This window comes from Pongo pygmaeus, chromosome 6, assembly GCF_028885625.2.
Source record: "Pongo pygmaeus isolate AG05252 chromosome 6, NHGRI_mPonPyg2-v2.0_pri, whole genome shotgun sequence".
NCBI classification, from domain to species: domain Eukaryota; kingdom Metazoa; phylum Chordata; class Mammalia; order Primates; family Hominidae; genus Pongo; species Pongo pygmaeus.
In genome coordinates this window covers 90,349,864-90,369,653 of record NC_072379.2, presented here as the reverse complement: position 1 = coordinate 90,369,653, position 19,790 = coordinate 90,349,864, and the positions used below count along the sequence as shown (strand labels likewise).

General features: G+C 35.3%; 1 protein-coding gene across 7 annotated transcripts in view; it reads left to right on the top strand.

Moving 5' to 3' along the window:
* RUNDC3B (RUN domain containing 3B) overlaps window positions 1–19,790 on the top strand; it is a 214,786-nt gene that overhangs the window by 91,603 nt on the left and 103,393 nt on the right. For all 7 annotated transcript variants that reach the window (XM_054496949.2, XM_054496952.2, XM_054496950.2 and 4 more), the window contains one exon: window positions 19,035–19,124. In XM_054496949.2, coding sequence (XP_054352924.1) covers window positions 19,035–19,124 — 90 coding nt within the window. The remainder of the gene's footprint in view (window positions 1–19,034; window positions 19,125–19,790) is intronic.

The following is a 19,790-nucleotide window of genomic DNA, read 5'->3' as shown; positions in this document are numbered from 1 at the left end:
CCTTTTTTTTTTTTTTTTTAGACAGAGTCTCACTCTGTCACCCAGGGCAGAGTGCATTGGTGAGCTCTGACTCACTGCAGCCTCCACCTCCCGGGTTCAAACGATTCTCCTGCCTCAGCCTCCTGAGTAGCTGGGACTACAGACGCGTGCCACCACGCTCTGCTAATTTTTTGTATTTTTAGTAGAGACAGGGTTTCACCATGTTAGCCAGGATGGTCTCAATCTCCTAACCTCATGATCCACCTGCCTTGGCCTCCCAAAGTGCTGGGATTACAGGCGTGAGCCCTTGTGTTTGGACATGTAGCTAATTTTAACTATAATATTTTAAATAGTTAAAATTAGCTAAATGTCAAAACAAAGGAGATTGACTAAATCAGAAATGTATGCAGACAGACATAGAGTGCTATGTAACTGTAAAAAAGGAGAAAATTTTCTTTAAGTTTATATAGTATGATTACATTATAATTGTATATATAATTATAATATATAGCAGGCTATTTTTAGGTAAAATAAAAGTATAAAAAACTATGCTCTATGTTGTGTTTAAAAATGGGAGGAGATAATAAAGCATTCTGGTGGCTCCTCTAAAATCAGAAGTGGGAATACTAAGCCAGAAAGCAGAGGTGGATGGGAACATAATGAAAATAATAGAATGAAGGGGGTAACATGTCAGTTCTCTGAATATACATTATGGTATACTTCTGATAATTGGAACCATGTAAATATTTCACGTATGAGAGAGTGTGAGAGAACAAAAATAATCAATAATTATGGCAAAGGTACCATAAATAAAATTCAAACAGAAATAGATGAACCAAACTAAATTCAAATAAATAATATGATCACCCTGAAATGGCTAATGAACTAACCCAACTAAAGCATGAGGACTACATTTGGACTATATACCCTCAAGCTCAAAACGAACACACTTTTAAACAAATATTAAAGTCTAGTTAGTAAGATTTTTGCAGAATTTAGGTTAGCATTTCTGAAATTTTTTATTGCACTTTCTAAGATTGAGCAAGCAGTTAAATATAACATGAATAATTAGATTTTATTTCTCACTGTTATGCTCCTATTCTAACATTCTCTTTCTCTCTCTCTTTCTCTGTCTCTCTCTCTCTCTTTCTCTCTCTCTCTGATCTCATCTCATCTGTTTCTTTGAGTTCTGTTTGAACTTTTGGAATATTTTCTATGTATTTCATGGGATATTATTAGTTATTTTATAGCGTTGCATTTTTATTATTTCTGTAAAATGTTATCTTTATTTGCCTCTTTCCAAGTCTTGTCTTACAGAATCACATTTTTTAAATTAAGAAACTCTCATTTTTAAATTCCAGAAATAAAATTTATCTTTTGTTCATTCCGTTTCATCAACACAGCAATGATAATTCCTTCTACCTGTCTTTCCTTTTAATTTTTTTAATTACTTGATAAATAATCATTGTACTTGATGTTTTGATATATATTCATCATTTAATGATTATATCAAGCTAAGTAACATATCTATCACCTCTTATCTTTTTTTGTAGTGAGGACATTTAAAATCTACTTTTTCAGTAATTTTGAAATATACAATATATTATTATTAACTATTGTCACCATTCTGTACAGTAGATCTCAAAATCTTATTCCTCTTCCCTAACTGAAATTTCGTACCTTTGATCAACACCTCCCATGCCCCTCCCCCCCAGCCTCTGGTAACCACTATTCTGCTCTCTACTTTTATAAGGTCAACATTTTAAAGTTCACATATAACTGAGATAATGAAGTAATTGTATTTCTTTTAAACTATTCTGGCCCCTTAACCCACTTGTGAGTTTATCTGAACTTGGTGTCAAAACATGTGAGATCACTTAACAGACAAGAAAGTTAGTATATGAGTGTACTGAGATTAGCAGAGGGAAGAATGTGCAACAGAAAATAAGGAGATTACCATAATTCCTTTGACAAGTTGGGGCATCTCTTATGAAGAGTACCAAGTGGGGCCTCCATTCTCAAGGCTAAGCAGTAATGAACCTTCAGCAGCTCAGCACTGCCAACTTTCTTTTCTGCTGCTGGAATCAATGAAATTATTTGATTCTTTCATTGGGCAAAAAGTAGGCACAGGCATACTCTCTTTGCTTATTGAACTAGTTGGTAACGTTGAGAAATCACGGGACTTGACAACTTCCCTGTGTGTTCCATTGGAGAGTTAAAACTATTTCCGATTCACTGAGTCCAACTCCAATTTCACCAACCACTTTTCCTCAGGCATCATAAACAAACGCATCTTACACTGCAAGCTTTTCTCAAGAACGTGAAGTTGTAGTTCCATATTGTTTTTTTCTGCAGATTCTCACAGTTGTCAATGATAATGTGAAGAATAATAATGGATTCCTTTTAACAAGAAAAATAAAAGATTGAAACAAATTAAGCACAAAAATATGAAACATAAAAGTAGGAGAATGTGATTAATTCAGCTAAACAGTAAAATTAATGGATTTTTAACTATTGAAATTAAAAGTGACCTGAATAGATAAATAAAATAGACAAATACCTAATAAGTACAGAATAATTCAACCAAAATAAAGAAATGACTGTCAGAAGAAGGGATATATAATCACAATAGAATAAAGACTAAAATATTTGGAAATTTAGAGAAAATGGGTAATATTCAAAAAATAATTAGTTAATTTTTAAAAATGTAGAATACTGAGACATACAGTAATAACAATATCCTCCATCAGGAAGGTGTTTAGAAATGCCCATTAGTAAATAAGTTATAACTACCATATGATTCTTTTGGGAATTTTAGTTAAGTTTCAAAGAACAGAAATGTCCAATGCTATGCAAATGTTCACAGTCTACAGAAAAATACCAATCCATCATTAGGCTAATGTCACAGGTTGACAAATATAATACATATGCTGTATAAATACATTTTAGTTATAGTTTAATTATTAAAAATGAGTAAAATTACACTGAATTGAAGGTAAAAGAGATTAAATAATGTAATTTACCATATTCAACTAAGGTTTAGCTGATATAAATACAAGACTAGGATTGTGCATTTCATATAAAAATATTTCCTATTTCAGGTGCCTTGTTAACACAGATTAATCAGTTATGTTATAAACACATAGTTAAGGGCTGAAAATATTTGACAAAAATCAGCCAATATTTTTTTAAAAAGTGAAATTGGAATATAGGAAAAATGTCCAAATATGATAAAGCATCTTTGCCAACATTTAATCATACACATCATAATAAAAGTAAAACATTAAATTCAAGGCCAGGCATGGTGGCTCATGCCTGTCATTCCAGCACTTTGGGAGGCTGAAGCAGGAGAACCATTTAAGCCCAGGAGTTGGAGACCAGCCTGGGCAACATAGTGGGATCCCATCTGTAAAAAAAAATTTAAAAACCACCTGGGTGTGGTAGTGCCTGCCTCTACTCTCAGCTGCTCAAGAGGCTGAAGTGGGAGGATTGCTTGAGATTGGAAGGTCAAGGCTACAGTGAGCCTTGATCACACCATTTTACTCCAGCCTGGGTGACAGAGTGAGACCCTGTCTCTCTGAGTCCCCTGAAACCATGTCACCTGCCATGGGGATAGTTGTGTATTTTATAGAAAAACATTTCAGGATATTATTTCAATATTTTGCATTGTTTCTAAATTTAAAGCTAAGTCTAAAATATATTTAGATTATTAAAGATGGAAGTTTATTTCAATATTCTGTATATTTAAATGACTAATATTTAGTTTTACAAACCAGAATTTTCAAGATAAATCTCAATTTCCCAGTGAAAAAAATAATCACTTGTGATTTAAATGAAATTTCATTAGTTAAAAAATTTTCTTCCTGACTCTGTAATAGAAAATAATAATAACAAAAAAAATTCTACCACCTTGAATGCATTTCGTTTTGGCATCCTAAAATCCACACATACAGACAGGTTTCTTGTCATAGTAATCAAAATAATCTGCCATTTTCATTTCACTACAATAGGACACTTCTGTTTTTATACCTGATCTTCATAATCATTATTTTAATTACATGTATAATAGTTCATAGTATTTGTGTATTATGATTTAACACTTAACATTAGATTACTTTGAATTTTCCAATTTTACTTAATACATATTATTGAGTAATATTTTTGTGATAATTTACTTTTGTTTTTGAGTGATTTTTTGAAAATATAGAAAAGATAATTATTCATTTGAATTAATATTACAATAATAAATTAATTTTCATATCAATGAAAAACAAAGGCTTATGACTCTTGCTAGTCAAGGCCATTTTATTTAACAGAATTGTGCATTTTATAAGCCCTTGAAGTAAATATTTATACTAATTTTAATGTGATTGTTTTTTATTATACTTTAAGTTCTAGGGTACATGTGCACAACATGCAGGTTTGTTACATATGTATACATGTGGCATGTTGGTGTGCTGCACCCATTAACTCGTCATTTACATTAGGTATATCTCCTAATGCTTTCCCTCCCCTCTCCCCGCACCCCACAACAGGCCCCGGTGTGTGATGTTCTCCTTTCTGTGTCCAAGTGTTCTCATTGTTCAATTCGCACCTATAAGTGCGAACATGCAGTGTTTGGTTTTTTGTCCTTGTGATAGTTTGCTGAGAATGATGGTTTCCAGCTTCGTCCATGTCCCTACAAAGGACATGAACTCATCATTTTTTATGGCTGCATAGTATTCCATGGTGTATGTGTGCCACATTTTCTTAATCCAGTCTATCATTGTTGGACATTTGGGTTGGTTCCAAGTCTTTGCTATTGTGAATAATGCCACAATAAACATACGTGTGCATGTGTCTTTATAGCAGCATAATTTATAATCCTTTGGGTATATACCCAGTAATGGGATGGCTGGGTCAAATGATATTTCTAGTTCTAGATCCTTGAGGAATCGCCACACTGTCTTCCACAATGGTTGAACTAGTTTACAGTCCCACCAACAGTGTAAAAAAGTGTTCCTATTTCTCCACATCCTCTCCAGCACCTGTTGTTTCTTGACTTTTTAATAATCACCATTCTAACTGGTGTGAGATGGTATCTCATTGTGGTTTTGATTTGCATTTCTCTGATGGCCAGTGATGATGAGCATTTTTTCATGTGTCTGTTGGCTGCATAAATGTCTTCTTTTGAGAAGTGTCTGTTCATATCCATTGCTGACTTTTTGATGGGGTTGTTTGATTTTTTCTTGTAAATTTGTTTGAGTTCTTTGTAGATTTTTGATATTAGCCATTTGTCAGATGGGGAGATTGCAAAAATTTTCTCCCATTCTGTAGGTTGCCTTTTCACTCTGATGGTAGTTTCTTTTGCTGTGCAGAAGCTCTTTAGTTGAATTAGATCCCATTTGTCAATTTTGGCTTTTGTTGCCATTGCTTTTGGTGTTTTAGACATGAAGTCCTTGCCCATGCCTATGTCCTGAATGGTAATGCCTAGGTTTTCTTCTAGGGTTTTTATGGTTTTAGGTCTAACATGTAAATCTTTAATCCACCTTGAATTAATTTTTGTATAAGGTGTAAGGAAGGGATCCAGTTTCAGCTTTCTACATATGGCTAGCCAGTTTTCCCAGCACCATTTATTAAATAGGGAATCCTTTCCCCATTTCTTGTTTTTCTCAGGTTTGTCAAAGATCAGATGGTTGTAGATGTTTGGTATTATTTCTGAGGGCACTGTTCTGTTCCATGGGTCTATATCTCTGTTTTGGTACCAGTACCGTGCTGTTTTGGTTACTGTAGCCGTGTAGTACAGTTTGAAGTCAGGTAGTGTGAGGCCTCCAGCTTTGTTCTTTTGGCTTAGGATTGTCTTGGCAATGCAGGCTCTTTTTTGATTCTATATGAACTTTAAAGTAGTTTTTTCCAATTCTGTGAAGAAAGTCATTGGTAGCTTGATGGGGATGGCATTGAATCTATAAATTACCTTGGGCAGTATGGCCATTTTCACAATATTGATTCTTCCTATCCATGAGCATGGAATGTTCTTCCATTTGTTTGTGTCCTCTTTTATTTTGTTGAGCAGTTGACCTCTCCTTGAAGAGGTCCTTCACATCCCTTGAAAGTTGGATTCCTAGGTATTTTATTCTCTTTGAAGCAATTGTGAATGAGAGTTCACTCATGATTTGGCTCTCTGTTTATCTGTTATTGGTGTATAAGAATACTTGTGATTTTTTCACATTGATTTTGTATCCTGAGACTTTGCTGAAGTTGCTTATCAGCTTAAGGAGATTTTGGGCTGAGATGATGGGGTTTTCTAAATATACAATCATGTCATCTGCAAACAGGGACAACTTGACTTCCTGTTTTCCTAATTGAATACTCTTTATTTCTTTCATTTGCCTGATTGCCCTGGCCGGAACTTCCAACACTATGTTGAATAGGAGTGGTGAGAGAGGGCATCCCTGTCTTGTGCCAGTTTTCAAAGGGAATGCTTCCAGTTTTTGCCCATTCAGTATGATATTGGCTGTGGGTTTGTCATAAGTAGCTCTTATTATTTTGAATTACGTCCCATCAATACCTCCCTGGGATGCAAGGCTGGTTCAACATAGCAAATCAGTAAATGTAATCCAGCACATAAACAGAAACAAAGACAAAAACCACACGATTATCTTATAGATGCAGAAAAGGCCTTTAATGTGATATTTTTAAAATTAGATACTTTTTAAAATAGTTCACTTTAGTAATCCCATTGTGTTTATTTGTATTTCTTTGATTATTAATGTTCGTGAGCATCAATATTATTTACTTTTGTAAATTACATTGGAGAAATTGTTAAGTTATTCATTCTTATGAGTAGGCAAATTAAATACCTAATTGCATGCATCTGTCATTAGCTACATTTTTTCCCAGATGAATTTCTAAAACAAAGATAGAGTAGGAAAAAAAATATCTGCAATACTATTTTAAAATACCTTTTATTCTTTGAGCATGTATTGAATTTTTATTTCTTAGTTGTGGCATATAAAAATATTTTTTATCTTATCAAGAGGATGCATGTCTCTTTGGGATTAGATCCTTAAAAGAATATGACACTTTAATGAGTATGACACATGAGCTCTTACAAGTCTGATATTTGACAGATCAAGTTAAATTAAGTAACAAAGAGACAGGTACCATATGGTAAGCTTCCTAGGAAAAATGACAGTACACTTCTACTCTTATTATAATGATTTATTATGCTCATTTTTATATAAAAGAAGAGGAAATGAGGAATCATTATGAGCAAAGAAAAAAGTATAGCAGAGAATATTATTAAACTAAACCTATCTTCTTCTATTCATCTAATTTAAGCATTTGTGAAGGGCTTATATGACCAGATTACAATAAAATTATATAGAATAATTAGTCTTATAACTCCAGTGTTCGCAGCTCATTACTGCTAGAATTATTTTCTATGATAGAAATCTGCTATAAAATTCACACAAGATAGATCCTTTGTCTGGCTTTAAGTAATGTTTCCTGTTTTGATTTGTACACATCTCTTCTCCAGACCTTCTTCTGCAATACCATAGAGTCAAAACACTTCAAACTTTCTCTCATTCTCTGAATAGGCTGTACATCAAGTTTTGCATTTTTCAGATTCTTAGGATGTCTTTCTCCATCTGTGTTAGTTTCCTATTGTTATCTGTAACAAACTGTCACAAACTTAGTGGCTTAAAAACAACACCAATTATTATTTTACATTTCTGAAGAAGTCTAAGATGGGTCAGCAGGACAGCAGTTCCTCTCGAGATTCTAGGGGAGAATTAATTTCTTGCCTCTTCCAGTTTCTGGAAGATGCATGTATTACTTGGCTCATGGCCCTGCAACAGTTCAACCTCTGCCTCTTTTGTCACATCTTCTTCTCTGAGGCTGATCCTCTCACTTCTCTCTGGGGTTCTTGATTACATCAGGCCCATATGGTGGGATAATATCCATTTTAGATATTTAATTTAATGCCATTTGCAAAGTCCCTTTTTCATTTTCAGTAGCATATTTACAAGTCAGGACATGGACATGTTTTAGAAGGCATTATGCTACCTACTACATCTTTTCTATGTAAAAAATTGGTAGTCATTCCTCCTGTTCCAAGTTCAAATGTCACCCCCTCATGAGATTTTCGCATATCTCCAGATGGAGGTGATGTGGTCTTCCTTCTCTTTCTTCAGGGACTCTAATGACTAATAAACTTGCCTTCTTTCCTTTTGACCCCTTTAATTTTTCTATTCATGAAGGCTGTTTTTCCCCAATTTTGTTTTCATTAATTTGTCCATCTTGTCTATCCACAAAGACATTTTTCCTTTTTTAAAATCTGTCTATCTTATTATTAAAGTTTGCTATTTTTCAATATAATAACTTCCTTGTATTAAAATATGCTATTTTACACCTTACTATTTGAGGAAGGCCAATAATATATAATAACTGAGGAAAGTGGGGCAAGATGGATGAAAAGAAGGCTCTAACAATTGTCCTCCCTATAGGAACACCAAATTGAAGAACTATCCGCACAAAAAAAAAAAGCACCTCCATAAGAACCAAAAATCAGGAGTGCAATCGCAGTGTGTGGTTTTAACATTATATTAAGGAAAGAGGCACTGAAGAGCGAAAGACAATCTTGAATCACCTACACCAGCCCTCCTTCATCCCCCAGCAATGGCTGAGTGGTATGGAAAGACAATCTGTGCATTCAGGGGAAGCAGCAAACAGTAATTGTGCAACTTGACGTTGGAACTCAGTACTGCCCTGTCACAGCAGAAAGCAACACAGGGCATAACTCAGCCAGTGCCTATAGAGGGAGCTTCTCTAGCCAGAGGCAAATTCTCCATTTCAGTGGTAGGAGCCTGAGTTCAGGCAAGACCCACCAGTATGGGCTAAAGTTCTCGGGGGTCTTAAATAAACTTAAAAAGCAGTCTAGGCCAAAGAGACTTCAATTCCTGGACAAGTCCTGGTGATGTGCTGGGCTTGAAGTTAGTGGATATTGGGTGGAGATGACCTAGTGAAACACCAGCTAGTGCAGCCAAGAGAGTGCTTGCATCATCGCTGCACCAAACACAGGCAGCACAGTTTGCAGCTCTGGAAGAGACTCCTTCCCTCCACCTAAGGAGAGGAGAGGGGAGAGTAAAGAGGACTTTGTGTTGAAACTTGGACATCAGAATAGCTACAGAAGAAAAGGGTATCAGGAACAGTCTTGAGGTCCCCATTCCAGGCCCTAGCTCCTGGTTGACATTTCTAGACACAGTCTGGGCCAAAAGGGTACCCATTGCCTTGAAGGGAAAGATCCAGTCCCGGCAAGATTTATCATTTGCAGACTTAAGAGCCCTTGGGCCTTCAATAAGCATCAGTGGTACCCAGGCAGTTCTCACCACAGGCCTTGAGTGAGACCCAGGGCCATGCTGGCTTCAGAAGTGACCCAGCACATTCTCATCTGTGGGAACCATGGGGAGAGACTCCTTCTGCTTGAGAAACAGAGAATGAATGCAGGGGACTTTGTCTTAGAGATTAGGTCCTAGCTCAGCCACAGTGATGTAGAGAAACAAGTATGTTCATGGGGTCCCCAATTCTAGGCCCTGGCTCTTGGACAGCATTTCTGGGCCTGTCCTAGGTGAGAGGAGAGCCTGCTGACCTGAAGAGAGAGAATCAGACCAGGCAGGATTCAGTGGCCCCTTAGTGAACATTGGCAGTAACCAGGCAGTAATTGCCACAGACCTGGGATGGTGGTGGCCATGGGAAGAGACTCTTCTGCTTGAGGAAAAGGGGAGGAAGAGTGGAAAGGACTTTGTCTTACAGCGTGCATACCAGCTCAGCATACCAGCATACCAGCTCAGAATAGAGCACCAGGTAGATTCCCATGCTTCCTTTCACGAGGTTCTGTCTATCAGATGGCATCTCTGGACCCAACCAGGGCTGAAGGCAATTCGTGTCCCTGAAGGGAAGGACACAGACCTGGTGGGATTTGCCATCTGCTGATTGTAGAGCCCTAGGGCCTTGAGAAAATATAAGTGGTAGCCAGGCAGTAGCCACCTTAAGCCTTGGGCAAGACCAAGTGTTGTGCTGGCTTTGCATCTGACTCAGCACAGTCCCAATACTGGTGCTCACAGGGGTGCATGTGTCACCCATACCCCAGGTCCAGGCAGCTCAGCACAGAGAGACAGACTTTGTTTGGATGGGGGGAAGTAAAGGAAAAGAACAAAAGTTTCCACCTGATATCCCAGGACATTTTCCCATATCTTACCTAAGACCACCAAGACAGTACCTGTATAAGTCTGCAAGAGCCACAGTATTTTTGTGCATGGGGTGCTTCCTAATGCCTACATGGCTACAGTGACCAAAGACTAAGGCCCCAACACCCAAGTCCTTTTTAATACTTGGAAAAACTTGCCAAGGACATATATAAACAATCCAAGACTGCAAAAATTACAATCAATATCTAGCTCTTCAATGCCAAGAAAAAAAAACAATGGACATCCACAGGCATCAAGACCATCCAGGAAAATATGATCTCACCAAATGAACTATGTAAGACATCAGTGACCAATTCCAGACAGAGATATACACAAAATATAAAGCAATAAATTAAGGCTTATCACAATAAAAATATCCTTCAATAAAATAAAGACAAGAAGGAAGAAAATATCACAAAACAACCAGAAAACAAATTAAAAAATGGCAGAAGTCAATTCCTATTTATTAATAATAACATTAATGAAAATGGACTAAACTCTCCAATCAAAATACATAAAGAGGAGAAATGGATGAAGAAAACCAAGGCCCCAAAATTATGTTGCCTACAAGAAACATATTTCAGCTATAAAGACATGCATCCACTAAAAATAGAAGGATGGAAAAAGATATTCCATGCCAATGGAACCAAAAATAGAAAAACTGTTGTCTATATCGGACAAAATAGATTTTCAGACAAAAACTATAAAAAGAGGCAAATGTCAGAATATAATGATAAAGGGGCCAGCTCAGCAAGAGAATATAACAATTGTAAATATACGTGCACCCAACAATGGAGCGCACAGATATATAAAGCAAATATTATTAGAGCTAAAGAGAGAGCTAGACCTCAATAAAATAATAGCTGGGGATTTCAACACCACATTTCAGCATTGGAAAGATCATACAGACAGAAAATCAACAATGAAACATCAGGTTGAAGATGGACTATAGACCAAATGGACCTAATAGATGTTGCACAGAATATTTTATCCAATGACTGCGGGATTCACATTCTTCTCCTCAGCCCATGGATCATTTTGAAGGGTATGTTATGTCACAAAGCTAGCCTTAAAAATTCCAAAATTATTGAAATTATATTAAATATCTTTTCTGACTACAAGGCAGTAAAACTAGAAATCAATAACAGGGAAATTTTGGAAACTATGCAAGCACATGGAAATTAAATAATATTCTCCCAAATGACTAGTGGATCAGTGCAAAATTTAAGAAGAAAATTAAAAAAAAACAAAAACAAAAAAACAAATGCACATGGAAACACAACATATCAAAACCTGAGGTATTCATCAAAAGCAGTACTTAGAATGTTTATAGAAAGAAGTGCTTCAATCAAAAAAGTAGAAAAACTTCAAAAAACTACTTAATGATACATCTTAAAGAACTAGAAAAGAAAGAGCAAAGTAAACCCAAAATCAGTAAAGGAAAAGAAATAATAAAACCTGAAAAGAGGGGAGAGTCGGAAAAAGTGTACTTGGAGACCTCACCGTCGAGACTGAAGACTAGTCGTCACAAATGGCACTCGGAGGGCACTGAGCCGAGGAACAAAGAAGGCCACGTTGGGCGCCAGATATTGTGGGATCTGGCCAGCAGCCTGCAATGCAATGGGGCTCTCTGTTCTTAGGCAGATCGGCAGGTTGAGAAATAATAGACACACACAAGATAGTGAAAGCTGGGTGCAGGGGGGTCACCGCCTTCTGGTCCCGTGGTGCCAACAATGCACTAGATGTACCAGCATTTATTATTAAGTTTAGTGAGGGCGGGGATAGGTTAGTGAGGGATTTAGGGTCATTTGATTATGAGGTGAGATGGTCACATGGGGATGAAGTAATTCTTTAACATAACATCTGTGTATAGAAGTACAGTACATTTGTGTGTAGAAGTACAGTATACAGAGATAAGAATTTACAGTATAATGTGTGTCAGTAATTTCTAACAGAGCCTTAAAGCAGAAACACAATCTTTCCATAACCTATGATTAGCAAGATATTAATCAGCAGTAACAATTGCCACAAAAGCTGGTTACAAACAATCCATGGAAACAGGACGTGAAGCTAGACAACCGGTTAGACCAGAAATTCTCAGAAAGGAGTATGCCTTAACTCTAAAGAGGCCTAGAAGAGCCATCGCAAGATGAGGGCGTTTATAGCCCTATCTTATCCATATGGACAGGCACCCCTCATGCATCCGTTTATAGGCTCTCCACAAGGGTCTCATTCCATTCCTAGAGCTATGAACATCTGCTTTTCTGGGATAGGAATCTTGGTGATGTGAAACCTCCCTGACTGTACGTCCATTCATAGGCTCTCTGCAGGGGGAAGCACATCAAACACTGTTGGCTCATTCTGGCAGTCCAACCTGGCATAGTCTTTACACAATCCTGCATGCAATTTTGTATTTACAATAATCAGGAGCATTTCATCTTTTATTCTGTAGCAATAGTTTCAAGGGGTCTCCCTGCAAGTATGTATTAAAGTTTTACACTATTAAGATAGAAGATAAATTGAACACAATAAAAATTAAAACTTTGTGTTTCAGAGGACACCATAAAGAAGGTGAAAAGATGACAAACAGAATGGGAGATAATTTTTACAGATCATAATCTGATAAGGCAGCGGTCCCCAACCTTTTTGGCAACAGGGACTGGTTTTGTGGAAGACAGTGTTTCCACAGACCATGGTGGCAGGGAATGGTTTCAAGATGAAACTGTTCCACCTCAGATCATCAGGCATTAGTTAGAGTATCATAAGGAGCATACAACCTAGATCCTTCACATGTGCAGTTCACAGTAGGGTTCTTACTTCTCTGAGAATCTAATGCCTGAGTGAAGGAGTCGGAGCTTAGGTGATAATGTTCTCTGGCCCACCAGTCACCTCCTGCTCTGCAGCTCCAGTTCCTAACAGGCCACAGGCAGGTACTGGTTCATGGCCCAGGGGTTGGGGACCCCTGTGATAAGGGTTTTGTATCTACAATGTATATGAAAAACTTTTACAACTCAGTAATAAAAAGACAACTCATTTAAAAATGGGCAATGAATCTGAATAGACACTTCTCCAAAGGGGGTATACAGATGGCTAATAAACACTAAAATGTTGTTTGACATCATTAGCCATCAGGGAAATGCAAAACCACAATGAAATAACACTGCATACTAACTAGGATGGGTATGTTCAAAAGATCACTTAATAACAAATCTTAGTGAGGATTTTGAAAAACAATCTTTCATGCATTGCTGGTGGGAAAAGAAAATTGTGCAGTCACTTTGAAAAACAGTCTGGCAATTTTTCAAAAGGTTAAACATAGAGTTACCAAATGACCCAGCACATGACTCCTAGGTGCATGTGTGTCTATATCCATACAGCGGAATATTATTCAGTCATAAAAAGAAATGAAGTAGTGTTCCATGCTGCCACATGGATGAACCTTGAAAACCTGCTAAACTTAGCAAAGAAGCCAGTCACAAAAGACCAGATAGCATATGATTCCCCTCTTCCTTTAGTTACCAACTTTGTCTCTTCATCCTCAATCTCTTTACTACTTCTAGATCAATCCTACCGTTATAGAACATATACCAGTACCTCCTACCTAAAAAAAAAAAAGATTCTCCGTTGAACCTGTAATTCCCCTCTACCAATGCTAATTTCATGATTACACTTCATCACCAGACTTCTCCAAAGCACTTCTTCACACTGTCATAATTTTCTTACTTTAGAGTCACTCTCTTACCCACTCTTGTCTGGCTTCTGCCCCTCATCACTCCACCAAGAAATTTTTAAAAGAATACCAATAATCTACAGGCTACCCAATGTAATGGATATTTCTCTGTCCACACTGTACTCCATCTCCCAGCTACTTCCAGTAGAAGTTGACTACTTTATCGTTCTTGAAAAAAATCTCTTCACCTTTAAGTTATACAACATTCCATGGCTTTTCCTTAATTGCTGTCTCTTTTTCTGTCATCTTTTCCACTTAACAACATCTGACTGTTCATATTCTCTGGGCTCAGCCCTGCATTTTCTGCTTTTTTTCCTCTCTTCATTTTTCTCTCTATTCTCTCTTCCTGGAGTTTCATCCATTCCCCTGGCTTGAAATACCATCTATATGACCATGATACCACATTTAAACCTCTAGCTAGATAGTTCAGATACACGATTTTTTTCCCCTGTAACTCTGTTCACCCCTTCTTAGCAAATGTTATCACTGCCCACCTACATAGTTGATTAAGCGAGAATCTAAAAGTCATACCTGATTCCTCTTTCTCCCTCATTCCCTGTAATTAATCCATAAGCAAGTCTTATTGATCCTACCTCCAAATCTATTTTGAATCTATTTATTTACCTTTATCTCCATGGCTCTTACAGTCATCTCGACCCCTTTTATCTGTTGCCTAAGGCTCACCTATTGGCCTAATGACCTTCCAGTTTGCCCCTTATCAGTAGCCATCTAGCTTCGAGCTAATCTTAAAAGTAAAAGAGATTATGTCAACTCCTATTTAAAACATTGAAATGATTTCTTATTACATTAGCCAGAAGGCTCTGTGGCTGTCACATTTCCTGGAGTCAGATCCTGGTTTCCCTACTCTAGCTGTGTCTATCTTGGACAAGTTGCTTAATCTCTCTGGAGAATAATATGTAGCGGCAAAGTTAAGAAGATGATTCATGTAAAGTTTTACTATGCCTGCCACTCAATAAGTGTTATTGTTATTATTAATGTTCTGTGGCCTGCAAAGCCCTGTGTGATCGGACATCTGTGGGCTAAGGTATCAGGTTAAATACTTGAGAATGCCTTACTTAATGACTTTCCAAAGTTGGGCTTTCCTTCCATTTGTCTCTATCTCAACAACCTGTTTATTTACTTTGTATTTATCATCATCTGTAATTATCTTTTTCTTTTGTTTCTTGCTTTTCTATTCCGCTAGACTATATGCTCCATAGAGAGGATCTAAATCTAACTTATTTACCATTGTAACTATAGTACCTAGCACAGTTCTTGTCACATAAAAGGAATTTAATATATATTTGTTGATTAAAATAATTACTGAATCTCACATTCTTGGCAAGACTTTTGGAGGTTGACTTTTTCATCAGTTTTTCATTTTGATTCAGTTTGACTTTGAATATAACATCTGTTTATAATGCAGAGATCTGTTTTATATGTCATGAGGGAGAATTTTCTTATATCCGCTTTCAGTAGTTTCTTACATTAAATTGGGGGAAGAGAACAAGCATGCCAGTAATGAAATTTCTTTGGTTTATAAGACAAGCTTTCTCATATTTTAATATTGTGCTTTCAAATATGTAGAATAACTTCTGACTCCCACAAAAGGAAAATTTGAAGCATGACATTAGATAGTATCAACATAATTTATATTTATTATTCACCTTGGATCCCATCCAAAGGATATTTGTTATTGAACTATTTAAAATTCCTTAAAATATTCTTACAGAATGGACACCAAGGGGGCATTATAGGAATATATTTCAATTAGAGTTAAATTATATGTGGTAAAAGAAAAGCATATTCTTATAAGGGCATTATTTTAAATACTTTTCTAGTCACTGATGTTTTTCTAATCAACATATAAATACTTGGAAACGGTGGTATACCTAATAAGATCAGGAAGTTTTTTTCCCAGATCACAGTAGTATCAAATAGTTGCTTGTAATTTTTCCTCACTTCTGAAATATAAAACTATATTTAAAGGTATAGTCTCTAATATATAAATCTTTAAATGGAAGTTTCGTATGTATTTTTTACTTTGGTACTTTCAACATTTATAATATGTTGAAATTAAGCAGTACAATGTTTTGGTTAGATTCTTCTCATTTATACATATACATATATGTATGATATATATTTATATTTGTATATGTTATATATATGTGTGTGTGTGTGTGTGTGTATATATATATATATATTTTTTTTTTTTTGAGAGTTTTGCTCTGTCACCCAGGCTGGAGTGCAGTGGGGCCATCTCAGCTCACTTCAACCTCTGCCTTCCTGACTCAAGCAATTCTCTCACCTCAGCCTCCCAAGCAGCTGGGACTGCAGGCATGTGTCACCACGTCTGGCTAATTTTTTTGTATTTTTTGTATAGATGGGGTTTCACCATGTTGCCCAGGCTGATCTCTAACTCCTGGGCTCAAAGGATCTGCCTGTTAAGGCTCCAGAAGTGCTGGGATTACAGGCATGAGCCACCAGGCCTGGCATAAAAATTTTCTTTAGAACAAAAAATATTTTTAACTAAAAGAAGGGAATTTTAAGTATATACCTTACTATTATTGGATTAATCATCTCAGGCTTTACTCCTGGCTTATTTATTTTATGACCTTGGTTATATAAGCAAAGTTTAATGTTCCAATTTTTCAATGAGGTAAAATGAAAAGGTTGAAATTTTACAATCTTTTGGAATATTTGAAAGTATTGACCACAGGAATCAGATTTTTAGTCTAATTATTGATATATTAGTTTGCATAAGAGAATAAATTAATTTTTCAAGACAGCTTCTACCTCCTTCATACACATGAATGAAGTCTTTGATTAAATGATAAAAATATTATCTTCTCAGATCAATTCAGTTTTCTAAATACTGAATTACTTTAAAATATATTATCTTAAGCTCAGAAGTACATCTTCTGAAAAATAATTTTTTTCTTAACCAGAACTAATAATTTAAAACTTCAGCATATAATGGGCAATCCTCCTAACTAGCCCTTCCTCTTCCATTTTTCCTTTCCTCTTTTGCTGTTATATTAAATTAGGCCTTACACTTAAGATATGATTTTTTTCAGTGGAATTATTGATTTTACATATAGCAACCATTTTACTTATCTTAAATAATTTGCTTGGAAAATTTACTTATTTACTGAGTAAAACTAAAGCGAAAAACTCATTAAAACATTATTATATGCACACACATAAAAGACCTTTAGATTTTAAAAAATTTCTCAAACCAGTTAATTTTTTGGTGTGGTGTTCTTCAACACTCCCTAGTACAAAGGTGCCATTAGAAAGCAAGCAAGAATAGTTTTGAGCTGATTTTTAGAATGTATTTTTTAAACAATGCTAGGTTCAAGATGAGGAATAAAAAAAGTAGACATTTTCTTATATAAGAAGGACTAGGAATAATGGGTTATTGCCAGTATCAAAAAAACAAGATTCTTTTCCAAATTCATATGTCTCATAGAATTTAGTGGTCTGAAACCATTAGAAGAATAGTTCTTAGAGGGGTTAATAATATATTCTGCCAATAACCAACTTAGTTATTGGACCAGGGACAAAGTCTCAAACATACGTATTTGTCTAAATATTTTACCTTTCTGCAGGACACCTCAGTAGAATATGTAAAAAAATCCTTCCATTTATTTTACTAATCTTTGTTAGGCTGGAAGTTTTCATTTTTCTCCTTTTATATAAATCAGTAAAAGCAATTTTAGTAGGTCCAAGAAAATAAAAAACATTTATTCCAAGCTAGTTTCCCCACTGTATTTGTTTGCAGCCTTACATCTGTCAGAGAGTAAATAGTTGTCTATTTTTTCCATTTTGTACTTTTTATTCATTTAACATTCCTTATGAACCATACCATACCTTAAGTTCTTTTAAAATATTTTTATGTTACAAAACATAGATTTAATAGAAGATATAGGACTTAAAGAAGAATTGGGTAGCCTTCTTAACCAATTCATCTAACATGAGCTTATGCAAATTGTTTTAAACTTTTCCTGATGGTAAATTTGAAACTAATGATTCCTTCTACATTTAATTTATGGGTTTTTTTGCAAGTATCAAATAATATGTTTGTAAAAATACTTAGTAAGCTGTGAACAACAATTCAAAATTGATGGTAGGATTATGAGCATATTGAAATTTTTTGCAGAATTTATAAACTCAGAAATACTGAAAAGAGCAAGACCTTTGATTTACTAAAATGTTTCATTTTAGTTAATGGGGTGGTATAGAGTGGTGTTCACTCTCTTATATGTAATATAGATACATATAGCAGTGTAATCATCCCTGGTTACTGATATAAACTAGATTTCACATAGTACTACGTTTTAAAAGAAGTAGATTAAATGATTTTACATTCATTTTTGGAAAAATACCTTAGGGCCACATTATGATTTTTCTTTCAAAGATATTTTAAAAACTAATGATAACTAAAATGGAAAGCTTTACAGGAATTAGCAAAGATACATTCACATTCCCATTTTTGTCAAGGCGATATTGAATACTTTCTTTTTCATATGCAGCCACCTTGGTAGCCCATCTGCTTTATTAGGATTGCACTATTAAGGTTACCATAAATTACTAACGAGTACACCTCCCAAATTCTTAAGTCAGTAATCTTTGCAATTATAGAAAAACAGAAAATTATTTTTATCTTATTTATTAGAACTCAAGTCTACTTCACTTTGAAAATAGATCAGTACAAATGACTCTGAATTTGCCACCTTTAACTTTACATTTATATTGCTTCACTGTTAAAGAAAAATGCTGGCACTCTAGACCCATTGAAAGACTCACTTTGGGGATTCTTTTTAGGAGAGCTGGAAACAGAATTCTTTTTGTTATATTGGCAGGTTTTAGTTTCTTCAGGGATTTGTTGTGTGTGTGTGGTTTTTTTTTTGTGTGTGTCTTTATTTTGGTCTAAATATCTTCAAAACTTCAGTGATGGAAATATATTTTTTAAAAAAATACAAATTAAATAAAATTTAGCTCTTCCTACCATAGTTTGGGCTCTAAATGATTTCTCTCGATCAAACTTCCATTTATTTTTAATATTTTATATATTCACCCATTTCATTTTTTAGGAGATTTTATGAAGATGGAGCAATTGTCTTGGGTGAAGAAGCAAATATGCTTGCCGGCATGCTTCTAGGACTCAATGCTATTGATTTCAGGTACTTAATATAACCAAATGTATTCAGTTTTTAAATTATTCTATATCTTAATAGTTTCTACTTATGATTTTTTCTTTCAATTTTCTAAGTAAAGCACACAGTTAGATATTGTTATTTGATTCTTGTTGTTCTCTTTCAATTGACACCAGTTTGTTTTCTAAATGGGTTTGCTCTCAGAAAAGAGACTGCCTGAAACTTAATGAATTGATAGGCTTGCTCTGTAGCTTGGATAAAAAGAAAACTTAGACTATATCCCATTCCCCAACAGCCCCCTCCCTAATGAAGGAAGGCTTTGAATCTTATCTCTTAGTATTTTTCAGCTACTGCTTTAAAATTAAAAGACATAGACTTAAAGTAGTTTCAAAGCCAGAAAGATTCTCATTATCTCACGTGTTGAGTTAAGATCCTGAGAGGCTATCTTGGGTATCTTATGTCTCTTATGTTATGTATGGAGAATATAAAAAAAATTGTTAAAATTTACTTTTATTATCAACAAGATGAACTGGTTCCACACTAAAATAACAAGTGCTAAAAATGGGCAATACAAGTTCTTTTTAGATTTATAGACTCTTTTTTTGCATTTCTTTAGTCGATCCCAGATTTTACATTATATTGAAAGTAAAAGGTTTGTCTATAAGGAAACTCAAACACAAGGAATGAAGGAAA